The sequence below is a fragment of the Miniopterus natalensis genome, chromosome 10, assembly GCF_054644295.1.
Source record: "Miniopterus natalensis isolate mMinNat1 chromosome 10, mMinNat1.hap1, whole genome shotgun sequence".
In the NCBI taxonomy this organism is placed as follows: Eukaryota; Metazoa; Chordata; class Mammalia; order Chiroptera; family Miniopteridae; genus Miniopterus; species Miniopterus natalensis.
Window position 1 is genome coordinate 74676279 of NC_142090.1, and position 21586 is coordinate 74697864.

At 47.4% G+C, this 21586-nt stretch overlaps 1 protein-coding gene across 1 annotated transcript in view; it reads left to right on the forward strand.

Moving 5' to 3' along the window:
* SNX10 (sorting nexin 10) overlaps positions 1-21586 on the forward strand; it is a 55850-nt gene that overhangs the window by 12247 nt on the left and 22017 nt on the right. The window contains exon 2 of the mRNA XM_087821220.1: positions 16921-16967. Coding sequence (XP_087677346.1) covers positions 16935-16967 — 33 coding nt within the window. The 5' untranslated portion in view covers positions 16921-16934. The remainder of the gene's footprint in view (positions 1-16920; positions 16968-21586) is intronic.

Consider the following 21586-nt stretch of genomic DNA (forward strand, 5'->3'; position numbering starts at 1 on the left):
TGGGTAAGGCAGAGGCACGCAGAGAGAGGTGGAGCATGGGGACAGCAGGGCCACTGCTGGGACAGGAAGAGGAAGGCTCTCACCTGACGTGGGTGGGACACTGGAGGGGAGGGAGCAGGAAAGAACCCTGTTTAGGAGCCTGGAGACAGAAGATGTGGCCTTGGGAGCTGCACTGAAGCGCGTCCACTCGGTGCCCTGGAGGGTTCGCAGGTAAGATGACAGGAGAGTCAGGACGCTGATCAGGTTTCTTTAAGTGGGGTGGCAGGGTTAGCTTCTGAGCCTGACTCCAGAATCTTCTGCCCACTCACCTTGTCTTCTCTGTCTCCTCACCTTCACCTCTAACCAAGGAGATCACTCCCCACTCTCCTCTGTGCTCTCTGTGCCACCCTGCACGTGGGTTCAGGGGCCACTACCTAGAACCTGATGGGCACTAAGTCACCAGGGCTTGGTGTCCCCGGAGAGAGAACTCTGGTATCTATCCCTGGCTCTTGTGCGTGGACACGCATAGTTTTCTTCAAAGCAGGTTTTCTGCCTCTTCTGTGTCCCCATAGAATGAGGGGCAGAAACCTCAGCTGTGTGATCTGGCAGGTCCCCACAGGCCGATGGCTGGGCCTGGGGGATGGAGGGGGAACCTGGGCCTATCCTTGTTTTCTCAGAAGCCAGCTTCCTCCTGGCCGTGGCCATTTGTGATTTGCAGCCTCTCAGGTGTAGAGCTGGTTCTGAGCAAATGAGCCACGAGAGTCTCCAGGGCTCTTGGAGAGAAACATCCTGAGGTAGGGACACTTAAGCAGAAACAGGAATCTGGATTTTCCAGCCTCTTCCCTGTGCGTTTTCCTCCGCCTTTGGAAACCCCTCTGCCCTCACAGTGGCCAGATTCCTCTTGCTTGCTCTGGGAGGCCCCAGGCCTCTCAGGGATCCACCCCTGAAACTGGGGACCCTCAGCCAGGACTTCTTCCTCAAGAGCTTTAGGCTCCTGGCTCTTCGTGTCCTTCTGCCCTCCTCTTACCTCTGCTTTTACCCCCTAAAAACTTAGGTGATAGAGTGTCGTCTTTCAGGGCCTCTGTTATGCCACATTATATAGTAAGGGAAACTATGCAAAAGGACAGGTGGGTGATAACACAGGGATTTATTATGGCCCTAGAGGAAATGCCCTGGGCTGCTTGTTCTTGGGCAAGTCATCATTTCCACGAAATGCCTCTTCTTATCTCAGAAACAGAGACCACAATCCTTTGCCCACCTCAGCGAGCATTGCGAATATGCTAGCATTCATTCATTCATTTATTCATCCATCCACCATCCATCCATTACCATTCACTGAGTACCTACATCGTGGCTGGTACTGTGTCAAGCAACCAGTCAAAATTAGTGATGGAAACAGCCACTGTGCCAGCTCTTGTGGAGACAGATAACAGACAAGAATCAAAAGCATATGTGATGATAGCTTATAGGTATGTGGTCATGTCCATGACAGGGCCAAGTTGTGATTTTAAGTGTTGGCCTTTGGTTTACCAGGACAGAGGCCTCCCTGTGACCAGTGGCCTGGGCTCAGGGTCCCCTTGGTTCCCGGTGGTGGGTGGGGAAACATCTGAGATTGCTTTGTTTTTCCTTTCGCTTTCGCTTTCGCTTTCGCTTTCCCTTTCCCTTTCCCTTTCCCTTTCCCTTTCCCTTTCCCTTTCCCTCCCTCACATGGGGAATCCCTCTTTTCTCCCCCAGTGCTCACAGCTGGCGTCTGGGTCACACTTACACTTGTGCCTGGTCTTTCCCATCTGTCAGCACCTCTGGGAGTGAAACCAGGGGGAGTCACCCTCTCGACAGCTGAGACAGGTGAGCGTGGCGCCCAGGTGTGCTCCCCGGACATGAGGCCGCTTCCCAGGCCTGCACACAGGCATGGGGAGAGGAATTCTGCTTCTGCAGCAAATGACAGAAGCTCGGTCTCTGTGGACTTGACTATCCCTGCCAGGAGGAGTAACTGGAGACGTAGGAGCGCTGTGATGAAGCGGTTTGAGTTGCCGAATCTGACATCTGAGGAAATTCAATGCCAGCAGTTGCGTGTGGATCTGGCTATGGATTTACCTCATTCTGAGTGTTGGCCACACATAATTCTTAACATTTTCACATGAGACTCGTATAGGGCGCTTGAGATCACAATGTAGTTTAATGCCCCTTCCTCTCCCTTTGTCATTTTGAGCTGAGGAAACAGACTTGGAGAAGCTCTGCCCTCAGATGGTAGCTGGGTTGGGAACAGAGCTTCATTTTTTTCTTTTAGACACCATGCTACCTCTCTCAGGAACGGACAGAGCATCTACATTAAAAAGATACAGGTGGAGCCCTAGCTGGTTCGGTTCAGTGGTTAGAGCGTCAGCCCTCGGAATAAACGGTCCCGGGTTAGATTCTGGCCAAGGGCTCGATTCCCAGCCCAGGTCGGGGCATGTGCAGGAGGCACCACTCAACCTGTCTCTCACATCGATGTTCCTCTCTCTTTCCCTCCCTCTCTCTCTCTCCCCCTCCCCCTTCCACTCTCTCTGAAAAGCAATAGAAAAAATATCATCAAGGGAGGATTTAAAAAAAAGATACAGGTTTGGGCAGATGAAGACGGTAAAGGGAGTCAGATATATGGTGACCGGAGACTAGACTTTGGGCGATGCATACACGAGGCAGTAGACAGGCGCTGTATCACAGAGCTGTCCACTTGAAGCCTGTGTCATCTTACTCATCAGCGTTGTGTTGCCCCAATTAAACAAAGATACGTGTAGGAATTAGGATGTAGAAGGTAAGTGGCAGTGGAGGAAGGGGCGTGGGGGGTGTATATAGAAGAGGCAGGCGGGGGCGTGTGTCTGTGTTTGCAGCATTTTAGGGATCCTAGAGTTTCTCTCAGTCCTTTCCGTAGAGCTAACTCGAAATAACTCAGAAACCACTTGGCAGATAGCTGACCATTTTTTTAAAAAATGTTATTTTAGTGTAGTAAGAACACTTAACAACTTTGTAAGTGCACAGAGCAGCGCTGTTAACTGCAGGTCCAGTGTTGTTCAGCGGGCCTCTAGAATTGTTCACCAAGCAGACACTTGATCTTGGTAGTGCCTGTACGAGGGATTCTTGCCTCCCTGAGGCTATTCTTTCACTCCCCCCGGGGCCATCTCTGGGTGGTGGTGAGGTTGCTTCACCGGGCTTCTCACTGTTGCTTTGCCAGCCTGGGAGGACCTGCTATGTTCACACTCTCTGAAAAGAATAGTCAGGAATTATATGCGTGTAAAGACTGCATGCTTTAGAAGAAGGGTTCAATAGTTTAGGCCTTACATAACTGGGGGCTCAGCCAAACCAATGTGCCTAAGTTTGTTTTTACCCTAAACACTCATGTAACAAAACCCCACCCCCTGCTTTTCTCCACCTTCTCCCTCCTCTTAAAGCTCATTGTTCACGTGTGGTACGAAAATGGGAAGTATTATGATACCGAACCTGTCATCGGACTGATAATCAGATCCTGTAAAATGGGGATAATATTCCTACCTACCATCCTTCTCTGAGGATAGAAGTAAAGCTTCTAGAATAGTAAAGCACTCTCGTGTTGGTTATTATTATTATCTTCTGAAGTCCAGCCTGTCTTCTAAACCTGTGTCCATGACCAACATGGGATTTGGGGCCTGCGGACCTAGGTTTGAATGTGAACCCTGCCACTTATGAGGCAGGTGACCTCAGAAGGTTATTTCACTTCTTTGCATGTCAGTTTCCTTACCTGGAGCGCGGTGTATCACATGGTGGCTGGGTGAGTCATGTTTGAACTGTGTGTGCAGTGTGTGGGTTAGTGCTTGACCACTGCAAGACTCACAGTATGTTAGTTCCCCCCCCCACGTAGCAGTCTGTTGATCACCTGATGCCTTGTCCTGGCTTGGTTGCATTTCCTCCACTAGACTATATATCCCTTAGTTTTCTTTGTTCCTACACAGCTTGCATTTATTCTTTTGTTTATTTATTGATTGATTTCCTCGCTTGTTCACGCAGTCATTTGGTTCATTCACGTACTTTCTCTCTCTCTCTCATTTATTCATTCAAAAAGCATTAACTGAGAGCCTGCTAAGTGTGTCAGGTGCTGGGAATCTGCCATTATCCCAGCTAGGGTCCAGGAGAGAAATGACAAGGGCCTGAACTAGTCCATTGACGTTGGAGGCTGGGAGAAGGGAGGGAATGGACTCAGGAGGCGTTTAGGGAGAGGATTGGTAGGGCTTGCTGACCAATTGGACTTGGAAACTAAGGGACAGGAAGGAACCCGAGGCAGTTTCTGGGATTCCCACCGGAGTCGCTGTGTAGATGTCGCACCATTAATAGAAACGGATAACGCAGAGGTGGTAGAATTGGATAGGTTGTGGAAAAGGGGTGTGACAGCCAGCCTGGGCTGGACACAGTAAGTTTGAAGTGCCTGCAGGATGTCTAGATGGAGATGCTCACAAGAGGTGGCCAGGCTGGCCTCAGAGGCGGTTCTGATTCCGGGCCCCTTAGCGAGTGACATGGGCATAGTGGCCGATTCCGGGAATGGGTGTAGAGCTGCAGAGAAGAGGGCTGCTGGCAGCCTGCTGGCGAACTGCCCTATTAAAGCGGAAGGTGACATTGAGTCTGTGACTTCTGCTAGGGAGCCATGTGGTTCCTCACCACTGAAACCACCCATGTCCCCCACCAAGAACATGCCCCTTACTGTGTGCAATTCAAGACCAGCCCTTGGTGTCACTGCACAAGTTGAGGGAAGAATGCCCCCTCCCCCGTGTGGGCCTCAGCATGTCACCTGCAGGCCCTGAGCACAAATGCTGAAACATCAACCGCTTCTTCGCCTCGTACACACCTCCGCTGCTGCTGCGTCTGAGCCTCCCTCACCTCTGGCCTGTTCGATGGCAGCAGCCTCCCCGCGGATTCTCCACCACGGTCCACAGGCCCTGCCTCCCTCTCTGAGCTTGCTGCCCTCGCCCACCACACCCCAGCCACAGTGGCTTCTTTCAGTTCCCTACATATTCCAAGCTTATTCCGCCTTGGGGCTTTGGCACTGGCCATCGACTTCCTGGAGTGACTGTCTTCTCGCTGGCTCCCTTTTGCCTTTCAGGTTTTGGCTCAAATGTCACCTCCTCGGAGAAGCCTTCCCTAAAGACCCGAATGTGAAGCAGTCCCCCCAAGTCCCCGTAGTCACTCTTGATCACATCACCCTGTTTCATTTCCTTCATTAAGCTCGTTCATTATCTTGTCCATTTATTTATTTACACATTTACTTTCATTCCGCCCCCACTGTGATGTAGGGGAGACCAGGGACCTGGTTGCCTTGTTCGTTGCCCTGTCCCTGATGCCTGCAGAGGAGCCTGGTCTTTAACAGGTTGAGTGAATCAGCCAGGGCTGCCGGTCTACACTGGGGTGAGAACTTGAGCTTGCTTGTTGAGGAAGGAGAAAAAAGCCTAGTGAAAGGGAGAAGTTGGGCCTGGTCAGCGTGGCTCAGCGGTAGAGCGTCGACCTATAATCCAGGAGATTATGGTTCGAGTCCCGGTCAGGGCACTTGCCCGGGTTGCAGGCTCGATCCCCAGTCGGGGGCGTGCAGGAGGCAGCCGATCAATGACTCTCTTATCATTGATGTTTCTCTCTCTCTCTCCCTCTCCCTTCCTCTCTCTGAAATCAATAAAGATATTTAAAAAGAGAATAAAGAAAAGGAAGAAGTTGGAGTCATTAGGGTTGGGAAATTGACGGGCCAGTGTCTGGGAGGAGGTAGGGGAGATCGTGAAGATGGAGGCGCTTGATGGTTTTCTCTGAGGGCAGTGGGTGAATCTAGGGCAGATTTCAAGGGGGGACTGTGATGAGATGAAGAGTGTGGACCCGGTCTCACTGACTTGATGAACTGGGAGATACAGTTAACAGTTGGCAGGCGGGGAGCAGACCTGGGAGGAGGGAGGAGGCTGGAGGTAAAGGCCTGGAGCTGCCTGGATGAGTGGAAAGACTCCTGAGCCTGGAGGAGCCCAGTGAAGCCGGAGCTCACGATAACCTGGCGATGGGGCCTGTCTCAGAAATGACCGGATTTTCTTCAGTCGTGGACAAGACAAGAGAGAAAAATGGAAGAGACACAGTTACGCTGAGCCCCGTCTAGGGATTGACACGTGGAAGTGGCTGGTGTCTCGATGGAAGCAGAAACTGAGGCTACTGGAGGGAGAGCATTTGGGTGGCATGGGGAGTCCAGAGGGAGGATTGAGGGGCAGCATCCAAGCTCCGGCGGCTTTCCATCCAGTGGGAGAGTGGACCGAGCGGGAGGGGCAGACACAAGGGAGGGAGGGCTTTTAGGTGGGCCTTCGAGGTTCTATTTCGAACAGTTTCTGTTGGGGATTGCGGTAAATACATGCTGTTAAACGAAGGGTTAGGTCACAGGAATGAAGGAGATAAGCTAAGGCAAGAGCAGGGAGGAAGCGAGGAAGAACTCCCCCCCCCCCCCCCCCACGGTCTTGAGAAATGGGAGCACTGATGAACCGATCAGCTTTGACCGGGGAAGTTTACAGGGAAGGGAAGGCGGAGAAACCAGGGTCTGGTTAAGATAATGCTGCTGAGATGGGTTTGAATGTGGACACTTGCTGGCTCTAGGCTGAGTGTTTCCCGGCCCAGTGCAAGGAAGGGTTAGAAAAGGAGATGTCAGAGAAAGGCTGGGTCAGAGCCAGGCGGGGATGGGAGAGCCCCAGGGGATGGAGGATGCCTGGAGGGCCTTCAGCTTGGCAGACATTGTGATTTGCAGGATGAGGGACACTAGGCCGTGAATGAAACAGGTCAGGTTCGGGGTTGCAGGTTGTACCTTTTTTTAACACCTTTTTTTTTTTCAATCCTCACCCAAGGATAATTTTTCCCACTGCTTTTCAGCGAGTGAAAGGGGGGTGGGGGGAGAGAGAGAGAGAGAGAGAGAGAAACATGGATGTGGGAGAGACACATCGATTGGTCGCCTCTGCACTGGTCCTGACCGGGGCCAGAATTGAGCCTGCAACCAACGTATGTGCCTTTGGCCGGAATTGAACCCGGCACCCTTCAGTCCGCAGGCCGTCACTCTAACCCCTGAGTGAAACCGGCCAGGGCTTTCTAAACACCTTTTGTGGATGAAAGGGGCAACATAGTAAACCTGACAAGCTCGGGGGAGGCCTGCGTGGCGGCCTTACAGACTCAGAGACCAAAGTGACCACGTTAGATGGTCTGAAATGAACACTTTCTAACTAACAGCAGGTCATGGCAGGCAGTCCTATCCTAGGCTAGAATCTTCCCTGACAAAGTCAACCTTTCTCTTAACTGAGCCTGCCTCTTGTCTTTCTGCATCTGTGACAACATACCTTTGGATTGTCAAGGTAACTTCCCTTTTTCCTGACCCCCCAGGCACAACCACTGCACTAGGGTGGAGACCGAAAATCCCCTCACTTTCTGTTATCATGTTAATTGTTGATTGTTAACCGTCCTGTACCCACCTATGTGTCTGTCATTTTACTTTTTATGCAATCCCAGAGGTCCCCTCCCCTTTGGTTTTTCCCACCTCCCTAATCTATCCCCAGTGGATTTCATGGAACCCACTTATGCCTCCTCTTTTGATTGTAATATATAAAATAAGGTGCAAAACTGTCATTTTCTGGAGCATTTTCTCAATCCGCTGAGGTTTTGCTTCCCAGCAATTGTCAGTTTGGCTCAAATAAACTCATAAAAATTCTTACAGGTTCGTACATTTCTTACACTGACACTTTATTGACATATTCACATACAGTACAATTTACCCAATTAAAGTGTTTAGTATATTCACAGATATGTGCAACCGGTACCACAGTCAACTTCAGAATATTTTTATTATGTCATTTCATGGCCCTGTAGCTATCACTGCTATTATACCCCTAATCTCCACCTCTTCCCCCACCTCACCCAAGCCCAAAATAGTCTATTTCCTCTCATTATAGATTTCCCTATCCTGTACTTTCATGTGAACGGATTTTTATAATATATGGACTAAGTAGTAGCCTGTATCAGTATTTCATTTCTTTTTATTGTCGAATAATATTCCACTGTATGGAATAAACCACATTTTGTTTATCCATTTATTGATGGACATTTGGGTTATTTCCACGTTTGGCTATTATGAATAATGCTGATATTTATGTGTGGATACTTGTTTTCATTTTTCATGGGTGTATACCTTCCACTCCTAAGTCTAGGCTTAATTGTTTGAGGAACTGCCAGGCTGTTTTCTAAAGTGGCTGCACCATTTTTTATTTTCACCTGCAGTGTATGTGGGTTCCAACTTCTCTATATTCTTGCCAACATTTATTATTATCCGACTCTCTGGTTCTAGCCAGCCTAGTGGGTGTGAAATGGTATATCACTGTTACCGGAAAGGGGACCTGGCCCTTGGTGGGTCTGCCTGGGGCCAGCCGGTAGTGTGTGCGTTCTTGACTTTATGCAGGAAAAATTTCACAACACGAGTCCAGATAACTATGAGGGAACATTTATTAAAGCTGGGGATGTAAAACTAGAAAGGGCCTAGCATAGAAGAAGCACCAGGAGAGCCTAGGCTGGGCTTCCCTGGCTCTCTGGGAAGTCAGAGAAAACAGGGCCTTGGGATCAGGTTCAGGGGTGAGCCTGGGACGAGCTGCTGCTGCCCATTGCTGCCCTGGTTGCAAGTCTTGTGGGGTCCCTTAGAGTTTAGGAGGTGCGTGCCTGTGCGGGAAGAAGAGGGGAAGGGAATCGAGGGGCCTGCTCTCCAGAGGGAGAGCGGACGCTGGGTCCTTAGTGTTGAGGCTTTATCTCTTTCTCAAAGGTGGGAATCTTAGGGGAGATCTCAGGGGAGGGTTTCAGCAGAATATTCATCAGTTTTCTAGGTGTGCTCTTCAGGGTTCTGGTCTTCACCAATTGGTCAGTGTCAGGGCAGGGGGTCATTAGTCATTGCAGCAGGTCCTGGTGTCACCTACCAGGTTTTGCTGCTTTTCTGGGTCTGGAGCTGAAATACAACTGAGGCGTAGATATTATTTCTAGGGTGGTGACCTTGTATCTGCTGTAAATTGCTCTGCAGTTTGTGTAGCTCTCTGCCTCAGTTTCCCTATTCCAATTGTCCTGGCTTACTGGCCTGTCTCATCACTATATTTTTGACTTGCTTTTCCCTGATGACTAATGATGTTGGACATCTTTTCATGTGCCATTTGTAAATCTTCCTTGGAGGAACACCTATTCAGGATCCTTTCCCCATTTTTGAATTGAGTTAGTAGTCTTTTTATTATTATTATTATTTTTCTAGCTTTGTTACTGGTGAGATGAAGAGAACTTGATTCTTGTTTTCTTGAAGGAAAGATTTCAATCAAGAGACAAAGTGCACCAAAGCAAGCAAGAGTTTATTGGCCGCAGCAAAAACACACTTAGGACAGTGAAACAAGAAAGGGCTTAGCGTAGGCTGGGCTGCTTTGGTTCACTGGGAAGTCAGAGAAAAGGGGGCCTTAAGACAGGTTCAGGGGGTTAGCCCGGATGAGCTGCCGCTGCCCTGGTTGCAAGTCTCATGGGGCCCCTTAGAGGGAAGAAGAGGGGGAAGGGAATGGTGCAGGTGCGCTCCCCTGGGGGGGACTGCGTTCTGGGTCCTTTGCCTTGAGGGTATTTCTCTCTCTTGCAGGTGGAAATCCTAGGGGAGGCCCCAGGGGAGGGTCTCAGGGGTGGGGGGAGTCATTAGTCAGTGCAGCTGGTCCCGAGGCAGCCACTGTGTCACTTGTCTGGTTTTGCTGCTTTTCTGGGCCTGGAGCTAAAATACAACTGAGGCCTAGATGTTATCTCGAGGGAGGAAAGGTCAGGGGGCCTAACCCCCGACCAGAGATATGCTGGGGTCCAATGGTTATCCTGGGGCTAGGTCCTTGTTTTCCCAGTTTTGCCCCTTGCTATGTATACAAGACTTTCTGCCCTGTGACCTTCTGTACTTGGCACGTCATCCTTGCTCTGCTCACGTCTGTGACCTGCCTATTACAGCTTGATTGAGGTATAACTGGCAAAACGTACAGTGTGATGATTTGATATATGTAAACATTTGTGAAAGGATACCCCCATGAAATTAACACAGCCGTTACCTCACTTATTTGCCTTTTTCTTTGTTTTTGGTGAGAACATTTAGGTTTTGCTTGCTTAGAAAATTTCAATTTTGCTTGCTTAGTATTAATAACTTTAGTCACCATGTTATGCATTAGATCCTTAAGTATTTTTATTATTGAGTTGTAAAAGTTCTTTATATGTTTTAGATACAAATTCCTTATCAGATATATGATTTGCAAATATCTTTTCCCATTCTGTGCATTGTCTTTTTACATTCTTGATGGTATCCTTTGAAACACGAGCATTTTTAATTTTCATGAAGTCTAATTTATTTTTCTTTTGTTGCTCATGCTTTTGGTGTTATATCTAAAAATTGTTTGCTAAATACAAGGCCATGAAGATTTACTTCTGTTTTCTTCTAAGAGTTTCACAGTTTTTCTTTTTATGTATAGGTGTTTGATCCATTTTGAGTTAATTTTTATAAATGGTATAAGGAAGGGGTCCAACTTCATTCTCTTGCGTATGGCTATCCACTTGTCCCAGCACCATTTATTGAAAAGACTATTCTTTTTCCATTGAATGGTTTCAGCACCCTTGTTGAAAATCAGTTGACCATAGAGATATGGGCTTATTTCTGGACTCTCAGTTGTATTCTGTTGATCTATTTGTTTATCCTTGTGCCAGTTGCACACTGTCTTGAGTACTGTTGCTTCGTAGTAAGTTTTGAAATCAGGAAGTGGGAGTCCTACTTTGTTCTTCTTTTTCAGGATTGTTTTGGCTATTCTGGGTTGCTTGTAGGTAGACATGAATTTTAGAATCAGCTTGTCAATTTGTACAAAGAAGTCAGCTGAGATTTTGATAGAGATTGCATTGAATCTGTAGATCAGTTTGGGGAGAATTGCCATTTCAACAAAGGTAAGACTCCTGATCCATGAACATGGGATGTTTTTCTATTTACTTAGCTCTTTAATTTCTTTCAACAATGTTTTGTAGCTTTCAGAGTATATTTTTGCACTTCTTTTGTTAAATTTAATTCTAGGTATTTTATTCTTTTCATGCCATCTTTCAGGTAGTAGTTTGATGGGAAGTCATGGTAGTACTTCTGCAAAGTCATCTTACCGGGTGAAGGGGTAGAATGGACAGAGAGCTGAAAAAACATCTCCAATTGTTGGCAGGAGAGGAGAACAGGACATTTTCTATCTTCTTTAGGAGGCTGTGTCCTCAGGTCTTTCATGATTCTGTAACAGGGAACTGAGGGATTCATCGGCTTGCCAAGAACTCCATACACCCAGGTATCAATGGTTTTCCCTCTTTCTCATTCTAATTAAAACTCTAAGGTGGTGGTGGGCTTGGGGGAGGGGAGTGAGTAGTTGAAGGTAGATAGCTCTCAGTTAATAGGAATGCAATTGGATTGGAGTAATTCACATTAATATTTAAATTAGTAATACCCCTCCCCTACCTTCTGAAATTTATCTGCTTTCCTAAAAGAGGAAAATGAATGGCCCAGATAAATCACTAATCTGGAGAACCTTAGTAGCATAAAAACAGGAAGGAGACCTTTCAGCAACAGTAGAAAATATTTTTAGATTTGATCTGGGAAGTTAGGATTGTTTTGAGGAGAGAGGATGTCACAGCACAAGCTAGGAAATCCAGTATTACCTGCCTGGCTGGTGTAGTGGTTAACTTCTCTCTCCAACATCTGCTTTTTATAACTTATTTCCTTCAATTCTGTTTATTCTATTATGTTTGGCACACACACAACCCTCCCCCTGCTGTGGCTCTCCTTAGTGTGTGTATGAAGGGAGGTGGAGGTGAGGTTTAGTACGCACATGCTGTGTGTCCAGAGCATCTGTAAGTCTAAAGTAGAGCTTTTTTCTAAATGCTACCAACATAGTGGTGAGGTTGAAATTCTGTAGTATACATATTTTTTGTTCCTGGATTTTAAACCCTAAATTTGGCCTAGCAGTCATACTCATGACCATAAATGGAACTCACTGTAGAGATCATCTAGAGATTATGTTGTAGAGATTATGTAGCAAGTTTCATTGTTTTACGTGCTATGAACCAGTATTTTTTCAGATTGCTAATCCTCTTTAATATTTTCTTTTGTGATAAGTGCTAGAAAAACTTAAGTGAGGATTTTATTATCTCAAAATTTAACAACATTTCAGATATCGGCTTGTTTTTATGTTTTTCGCTTGCCTTTTTAAAGTTCTGAGATCAGACAGGAAGAAACACCTGGGCCTGGATTATAAATGGTTGTGCACGTGCTGCTGGCCCCTGGAAATGCATGGCTGCCCCACTCTGTCCAGTTTCCATATTTTGGTGCTTGTCGGCAGTGGATATTATCATTAAAGAAGCATTCTAATTTAATAGACAAAAATACACTATTCTGACACAGCAAAGAAAAGATACAAAAGTTATTTCTTATAAAATTCACTTATCTCTTCTTCCTCTTAGAAAGGCCCTGCCCACCCTGAGGTTAGTTACGAATCCACCTGGATTGTCTTCTAGGAGCACAGGAGATTTCTCTTGGCTTCTGTGTTGGAAACACAGGAAATCATATCTGTTTGGTTTATGAAATTATATATTGTTACAGTGGGTAGATAAGTGTAGATATTTGATAAAACCATGTCATTCTGTTTAGGATGTCCTTGTGGCTTTGATGCTACTCCAGTCTCATTTCACGATTAGCAAATTTGTTGGGTTAATCAGCCTTTGACACGGGATGGTAGGAAAACCCAAAATTATGCTACTTAACACCCCTCCTTTATTTTCATGTAAAAGAATGGTATAAACCATACTTGTTATTCCTTATTTCACCATTGGAAAAGTATGCAATCCTTTCTTGCCCCACCCACGTAGAGTCTACAAACTCTGGGTCAGTAGGTTGCTTCTCAGAGGAGACCACCCATAGTATGCAGATGGGGTTCAGGCTTGCAGAGGTTCCGCCTGTTCATCTAAGAAAGGGCTTATTAAGGTACAGAACTGAAGCACGCTATTCATTGCGCCACAGGCAGGGTCCACCTGTTTTTGTAGATAAAGTTTTACTGGAACACAGCTGTGCTCATTCCGTTACCTCTCGCCTGTGGGTGAGTTCTCACTGCACCGCAGACTCCAGTCATTTCGACAGACACCGGATGACCAGCCAAGCCTCAAATATTTGCCATCTAGCCCTTTATAGAACAAAATTGCAGACCCCTGCTCTGTAGAATTTTAACTTGGTTTCACAGACGTTTTGTATTTTATAGAAGAAATATTCCAAGGTGGAAATGGAGGCAGTTTTCTCCCGAAGTTTCTGGTTTTGGCAAATCACGCTCTCAAGGCGGGTATCGGGGTGCGAAGACGCGCATCGAGTCTCTCGGGCGAGTTTCTGTAGCTGCTGTGTTTCTTGGCGCTGGGACAGCTCACACACCTGTCATCTGTGGTACCCAACTCCAACCTGAGCAACAGGTTTGAGAAATCATTCCCGTTGTTTAGAATGGTGTGAGATCTAGTAATTCTTGGAGGAGGGAAGTGGGAAGGAGAGTGGGTTGCAGCGAGTGACCGTCCAGGTGTGCGTGGTTGTCCCGTGCTGGTGGGAGACAGATGCTCTAAGGGCAGCCTTTTGCAGGTCACCTGGAGGCATATTTCCATACTCACTGGCCTCAAAGTCTTCCAGTGAGGCAAGAGTTCTCCCAGACACATGGGCTGGGCAAGTTGGAAATCTAAACCAATCGAAAATTTTACACACTGCCAGGACAACATCATTTTGTTAGGGGTTGATTTCTGTTTAGCAGCTTCGGTTTGCCAAATTATAGACAATTGACCTTTTATCTCAATCCGTCACTATTGCGCTATCATTTAGTTTCCTCTCCCCATGAGTAGTTGCCATGGCAAGGTCCAGTACCAAACACCATTTTATGTTGTGTCATAAAGGTAGCGTCTCTTCTTGCATTCGAATCTGCTTTTTACTTTACATGAAATAGAAATCTTTTGTAATTTATGTTAGAGTCACTATTTCATCTGATAGAATTGTGGTACTTAATTTATTTTAAATAATTCATACTTCAAGAAGTAGAATATTAATTGTGTGAACTGGAAAAATTCCAACAATAGTATGTATGTGGAGTAAAAAATGAGTCTTTCCCCCTCCAACCATCCCCCATCCCCGTGTCCAAATGTAAGATATTTAAGGTTGGCAATGTGGGCCTCCATAATGTTTGGGGCTGGCTTAACCTTTTCACAGTTTGCCGTGGTCTGTAGCATCTCAGGGTGGCCGACCCCCTGGTAGAACTGCAGAGTCTTCTGCCCGCGTAGGAAAAGCCCAAGCCCTTCAGGGAGAACTAGGCCCAACTCTGAACTGTTGGTTCCTGTCACGGTCACGGAGGCAGCCTTGGGCAGTGGAGAGAACAGGGTTGGAAAGCAGATCTCCTTGACTTGCAACTGGACTTGAGCTCTCTCGAGTGTGGCTTGGGGCAGCTTAATCCCTCTGCTTCTGTTTTCTTAAGTGTGTAAAGTGAGGACACTCACATCTCCCTCACCAGGTCATTGTGAAGTTTATACATAAGGAAACACAGATAGGCTCTGCTGGAGAAATTTAACCAGTTGGAGAGACAGAATATACAAATATTATGACGCAAGCAAGGTTAATGTTAACCAGGGACTGCACAGCATGCTGTGTAATGGGGGCAAAGAGCCAGGCAAGGGAGGGGAAGTGATTTCTGAGCAGAATCATGGAAGAGGAGTGGGAGTTTGCAGGGGATCTGGAAGGGGGAGAGGCATGAGGATAGAGGACCTACCTGGGCAGAGGTACAGCTGTGTGGGGCAGTGTAGTGTGTGTAGGGACCACGGCCAGATCCTGAGATGGATGCAACCCCAGGTCTCACTGTCATCTGATACAGGAATCCTTTCAATAACCCGAAGTCGAGCAACTCCTCCCTCTAGCCTCTGCCCCTTTGCACATGACAGTCCTTCCGCTTAGAGTGTCTTTCTCCTTCTGCATTCCTGGCAAAATTACACCATTCTTTAGGCCTAGCTTAAATGCCACTTTCTTAGTAAAGCCTTCCCAGCCAACACCTGTCCCCCATTTAGTCCCTCCATTCTCATATAGGGTGACCTTTCCCTTCCTTTCATATCATTTACACATTATAATTGTGAAATCATCTCATAAGCCCTGAGTCTGCTCTGTATTCCACTGTATATCCCACTCCTAGTCCAGCACATGCACATAGTAGGAGCTTTATAAATATTTACTGGGTGAAGGCATGAATGAATGAGTGAATTCCCTTCTTCCCAGCTATGACCCAGCCTGTCTTTCTAATCTAATCCCCCACACCTTCTCTGTGTTGTTGCCTGTGGCTGCTAGAAGAAACTACCACAGATTTGGTGCCTTTGAACAACAGAAATTTATTTTCTCAAATTCTGGAGAAATCCGAAATCAAGGTGTTGGTAGGACTGTGCTCCCTCTGTAAGCTCTAGGGGAGGATCCTTCTTCCCTCTTCCAGCTTCTGGTGGCTCCAAGTGTCCTTGGCTTGTGGCTGCATCACTCCAGTTGCTGCTTCCATCTTCACATGCCATCTCCTCTGTGTGTGGGGGGGTGTTCTCTCCTCTTCTGTGTTTTATAAGAGGTAACTTGGCATTGGATTTAGGGCCCACCCACTTGCAAAGCCCCCTTTTCCAAATAAGATCACATTCACAGGTTCCAGAGGGCACAGATATATCTTTTTGGTGGCAACAATTCAACCCACTCCACCCTCCAAGAATCCATTCCCTCAGCTGATCTGGCCTGGTCACCATCTCTTGATTGTCTGCTGTGTTTTTTCCATCCTCTGTCCATGCCACCGTCACACCTGTGTTCCCTCTTATTCTCATGAACATTGGAATTCCTCATTCTCCCTGCCCACTCCAGGTGAAAGGAACTTCCTTCCCCCGGGAGCCCGCCTGCTGCTCATGCTGTGCGTCGCTCACCTCCGGAGGAGTTCCTTTCCTCTGTGTGCTGTGGGTTATCTCCCCCCTGACACCATGTGAATGGCACTGGAGGCCAGAGCGACTGTCCTGGCTTCCTCATATTCCCCACAGTCCTAAGGACTCAGGAAATACTTGTGGATGATAATAGTTATCTGGAAAATGGGTACAGACTTAGTGTGATCAAAATAAAGGCAAATAGTGACCCGGTAGCCATAACTACCTTTTGGTTGTAAGACTATAGATCGTGCATGTAGTCAAGGGATTAAATTTGGGGAGAGGGAGGGCAGGGAGCAGATGTTAACTCCGATGACCTCTGTAATAAATGAGGGTTTAAAGGACAGTCGACACCCCAGGACCTGCGGGGCCTGGAGTCAACTGATAGGCTGACTCACTAACTGGAAGGTCAGAGTCAAGGTCCCGACCTTCGTCCCTCTTGGGGCCACACCATCTGTTATCTGGACACTGGAGTGGCTTAAATGCCACAGGAACGACCTGTTCCTTGAAAGGCTGAGTTGCTGGCAGAACCGTCAGGGCTGTTCTCAGAGGTGGATCTCTCTAGACATCTTTTCCCTTTTCTCCATCCCACTGCCAACCGGCATCCTGGCTGGCCCTCAGGGTCCCTCTGCTCCCCCACATCTCAGGCTTCACCTGAGTCTCAAGGCTGCCACTCCAGTCCCACTCTGTCTGGCCTTCCAGTTTGAGGACCTGTCATCATCTAGCTGCCTCGGACTTGCCGAGTCCCAAACTCCCCAGCCCCAGTGTGGACCGATATCCCAGTTAGCGTGGACATGGGGGAGGGAACAGCAGAGGTTTCCCTTCCCGAGACCACGGTGGGCAGGAGGGCAGGGCGGGCAGGCTCTCGGGGATTTGGGTGGGCAGCCAGGAGAGGCTTATCTGCTCCAGGTTCCAAGTCACCGAGTGCTGGTATCTTATTTTCAGATTGATCGTGTCCTATGCTGAAGATGCTTCCAGAACAACAGAAAGAGGTATGTCATCAGAAATCCAGAAGTAAATGATCTGTGCGTTTTGACTCACTGCAGGTTAGTTCTTCATTCACTAACCACAAGTCTGTGGCGGAGAGTCAAGGTCAAGATGCGGTCGGGCTTCCTGGGGGAGGGCTCCTGAATGAGCAAAGCACAGCTGCCCTCTCCCAGCTCTCATTCTTTGAGACTGAGCGGTTTCTCAGCTCAGCCCCCTCCCCCCATTATAAAAGTATCTTTCCCCATGACTCAGACTTCTCCCAGACTCTTCCCCTACCCTCTGCTTGAAACAGCTTCCCCCAGCCCGAGTTCTTGTTTTTCTACTCAGTGGCCTCACCCCTGACTTTCCCCACCTCTGGTAACAGCCCAGGGCAACTGTCTGCCATTACTTTCAGTTTTGCCCTGCTGGTGCCTCTTAGAACTCTTGGCTTGGTGTCACATACGCGGGCAAGGCTGTCCCCAACCCAGCCTGACCTCTCAGGCCTCCAATCCCAGCTTCTGGAGCTTCCGTCTAATGGGAGGGTAGGACCACGGCCACACCAACCCTTTGCTGAGTGGCTGTCCCACAGAAGGACCAGCTTGTCCTGCCCTGTCTCCTCTTGTGCCACACACATGGTCACTAGGTGAGTCTAATGCAACTGAACAGCCACACACCGGCCTTTTTAGGGTACATGCGCACACACACAGACAGACACACACACATACACATACACACAGACATAGGCACACAACCACCTTGTCCAAATCGAAAGCACTAAGCAAGCCAGTTCAGGGAATCCTTCCACAAACTCCTTCGTTGAATCTCACCAGCCCTGCCCTTGGGTTCAGGTTCTCCTCAGCAATCGAGCCTACTTCATCCTTAAATTACAGGCTGGGCTCCCTCATTTTCAAGGGCTGTGTTTTTTGTTTTAAACTTTTAAAAATTGGGTATAGCATGTACAGTAAAGTGGTTAAAATGCCCTGATCTTATGAGTACGACGGCTCAGTGGATTTTTCCTTATGTTTACATCTGGGTCGCAACCACTTGGATCAAGGTATAGATGCTTTTAGCACCCCAGGAGGCACCTTGTGTCCCTTTCCTGTCAGTCCCCCAACTTACCCCACCCCCCAAGGTAGCCCCACACAGTTCCAAGGTCAGGTGTCCTTTCCCCTGTCTTTCTATACTAGTTCTGGGACCAAGCTGCTGGCTTCAGGACATACATTCTCCGTGAAGTTGGCCAAACTTCAAGTCCCCACACAGCTGCCCTCATTTATGACACCAGTGATAAGTTCCAGGGTTCCCCAAACATCCTCAGCTTTGATAATTCACAGGAAAAGCTCATGGAACTCACTGAGAGCTGCTACACTCACGGTTACGGTTTTTTATAGGGAAGGGTACGAATCAGAACCAGTCCAAGGAAGAGACATAGGGCAAAGTTGGGGAGGGGTCAAATGTGGAGCTTCTGGTTGTCCTTTCCTTAAGGAGTCATCTTCCTGCTGTCTGTGTGTGACAATATGCACAGGGGAGCTCACCAAACCTTGGTGTCATTGGGGCTCAGTGTTTACTGTGTGGTTGACTTTCAGTCTCCATTCCTCCTGGGGTCAAGTTCACACCTTTAGTCTCCAGTTCCTTTAGGCGTCATACCTGATACAGCGTGACCCTGAGCCCCCGTCATATTCACATTGTCAGACTGTCCAGTGGCCAAAGGCCAGGCAAACAGAGATTCCTTTCAGGCGGGACATTGCTGGGGCCCTGAGGGCACCTCCCAGGAGCCCAGGGCAGAGGCCAGACCTCCCTTCGGATCAGGTGAATGCTCCTACTCACCTGCATGGGCCTGACCTGGGCCGGCTGTGCCAAGGGAGTGGGGTCGTGCCCATCTCCAGTACTGTTTCAGAGGCACATTTTAGAGGTTCTTCTCTGGGGGAAAACTGCTAGTGAAAGCCACAAAGACTTGTCTCCAATTAGAAGCTTTTTTTTTTTTTTTCTGGGTTGGTTTAATCGCTTGATTTTTATTATGAACTGATTTCAGTGAATAGAAACGAGACACAAATTTTAACCAATTACATAAAGAAAGCATTTTACTGACCTCACAAAATTCCTTTATTAGAAATAATTATGTAATAGTATTATCACATTAAGGAATTTTAAACTGGAGAGCCCTTCAGCCGAAAAGGAAAAAATACTGTAGAGGAAAAGAGGTGTAATATTCAGAAATTTACTTTAGCCCCTCAGCATGAAATGGCCCCACAGGGCTAGATTCTGGGCATAGAGTAATATAAGCTCATCACTTACCAACCCATTTTCTACATGTGGCCGAATTACCTGGCTTCTAATGCGTTGCTCTTAGAACAAAGTCAAAACTCCCAAATGAGGTTTCTAAGACCTCTTATGATCTGACCCTGTTTCCTTCTCCAGGCTCATCTCCTGCCCCTCCCCCGACCCCAGCGCACTTCTCACTCCTCATTTCAGAGCTTATTTAGTGTTGACTGCTCTGCACTCTGGGCCCTGGGCTTTCATAGATGTTTTCCCCACCGCCTGGAACAATCTTTCTTCCCCCAGACTTCACACCAGGTTGTCTGACTAAGCTTAGAAATCACAAAGAGGTGTCTCTAAAGCCTCAATTATAAAAGGTATTTTTATCTCACCGCCTACCTCAACAGCTCCCTGTCCTCATTGCCAGTTAGAAGTGGAGGAGGTTTTGGCTGAGTCTTTAAATATCCTCGTGGCTGGTGGTTGTTTGGTGGAAAATTATTCAGGTCCTACCTAACTGCATATGGAAGGGCTGAATGCAATGCAATCCCACTGATTGTTCTAGAATCTAGACCAAGGGGCAGTGTGTGTGTAAACTCCCGGCACCCACAGCAGACGGTACTAATTAATCATGAGGTTGGCACATGAATTGAGAGCTATTTACCATCCTTGTTCAAGATTCAAACAGCCCAGAGTGACATCTCTGTTCTACCTAACTGGTAGTGCCAGCCTAGAAGTTTGGTAATTTTTTCTTTTTTAAAGATTTGGGGGGTGGGGAACCAAATGCAATCTCTCTTGTTAAAATAGCTTTATTACTGTAATAAATCTAGAGAGAGGAGAACAGGGAGTGCGAGTCTCCCTTGTTAGTTAAACATGTTCCATTTGCACATGGGTTTGAATTCCCAGGAGAGCAGTATCCGAGCTGATGGATCTTCCCCATAAAAATGGCCTTGGCATTGGGCCATTGTAAAATTAAAATGAATTCAGACTCATTCATGCATGCAACTTTAATTTACAATTAAAATATTATGGTTACATATTTTAATAAGAATAATTAGACGGACCCAACTGAATCAACCCTTCTGTTTAATGAGACAGAACCCAGAATCCTAATGAAAAGGCAGGTGGCTGTGACAGGGAACGCGTCTCAGACGGTGTCTTTTGTGGAGTGAGGCATTTTCGTTCTTTGTATATTCTGATGTCCAGAAGGAGCAGTTTGGTTTTCCTGCCTTACTGAAGCCCCCTCCTCCAGCCGCGCTGGGCCCACCCTCTGCGGTGTGTTAATAAGCAGTTTCCTCCCGCTGCGCAGCCTGTTTCTGGGGGCCTGACACCCCGGCCCCTCCAAGGCAGGGGTTCCTTCCCTCGCCCAGGGCTCACTCGGTGTAAATAGGACGGGATGGGACTGGGAGGGTGTGTGCATCTCCTTTCGTGTGTATGTATCTCCTCTCCTGCATCACGATGGCTGAATTCTGCCTTTAGAGATTTGTATCTTTAGGATGAGGGTTGGTTTTTTTCCGCCTTCAAAATGTACACATTTCGTGCTGAACACAGTGGCCACTACCAGCTACCGACACCTTAGTGACGCTGAATCCATCAGCTCTGTGGTGGGCGACACCCTGAGTGCAGCAGGCCCACGTGGGCCTGGAGGGTTCCCGGCACCCTGGGGACCGTGCCACGAGGGAGGAGACAGGGCCCTCCAGGGACAGATGGGAGGGATGTGCTCCTGTTTTGGATGGGTTGGCTCTAAGCTTGGCGTATATGTCGTCAAGGTAGGTTATGCTGACTGATGGTGGCATTTGAGGCTTGCTCTAGGAGAGCAGGGTTTTGATATTGGGAAGTTGATTAGAGACTGACTGGGCTGGAACCAATGAATATCATTAAAGACTCTCCCATAAGCAGGGCTTCCACCTGGGGTCCTGTGATGCTGGGGACTTTGAAGGGGAGTGACAAGACAAGACAAGACAAAACACTCTCCCACTCCCTGAAACTAAATTTGTTATTCTTCCTTCCTCCTTCCCCCCCTGCCTGTCAGATGTGATATAATAACAGGGGAAACTGGGCGTGGGGCATACGGGAGTTCTCTGCTAGCTTCACAATTTTTCTGTGTATCTAAAACAGTTATAAAATAAACCGTTTTTTAAAACAAATAACATTGAATTATATACGCTCAAATATCAAGATTTCTAAAAGATTATGCAGCGAATAAAGGAAGGTACAAAACTATTTATAGCATACTCCATTCGTGTTAAAAATTTTATATGTGTATATATGCCAATTATATATATAAAATATAAATTACACATAAAAGTCCTAAGTAGGTAGGCAAGAAACTGGGGCCCAGTAGGAGGACTTGATTTGCATGGTGTGCTCACCTGTATTTGAATTTTTTGTTGTT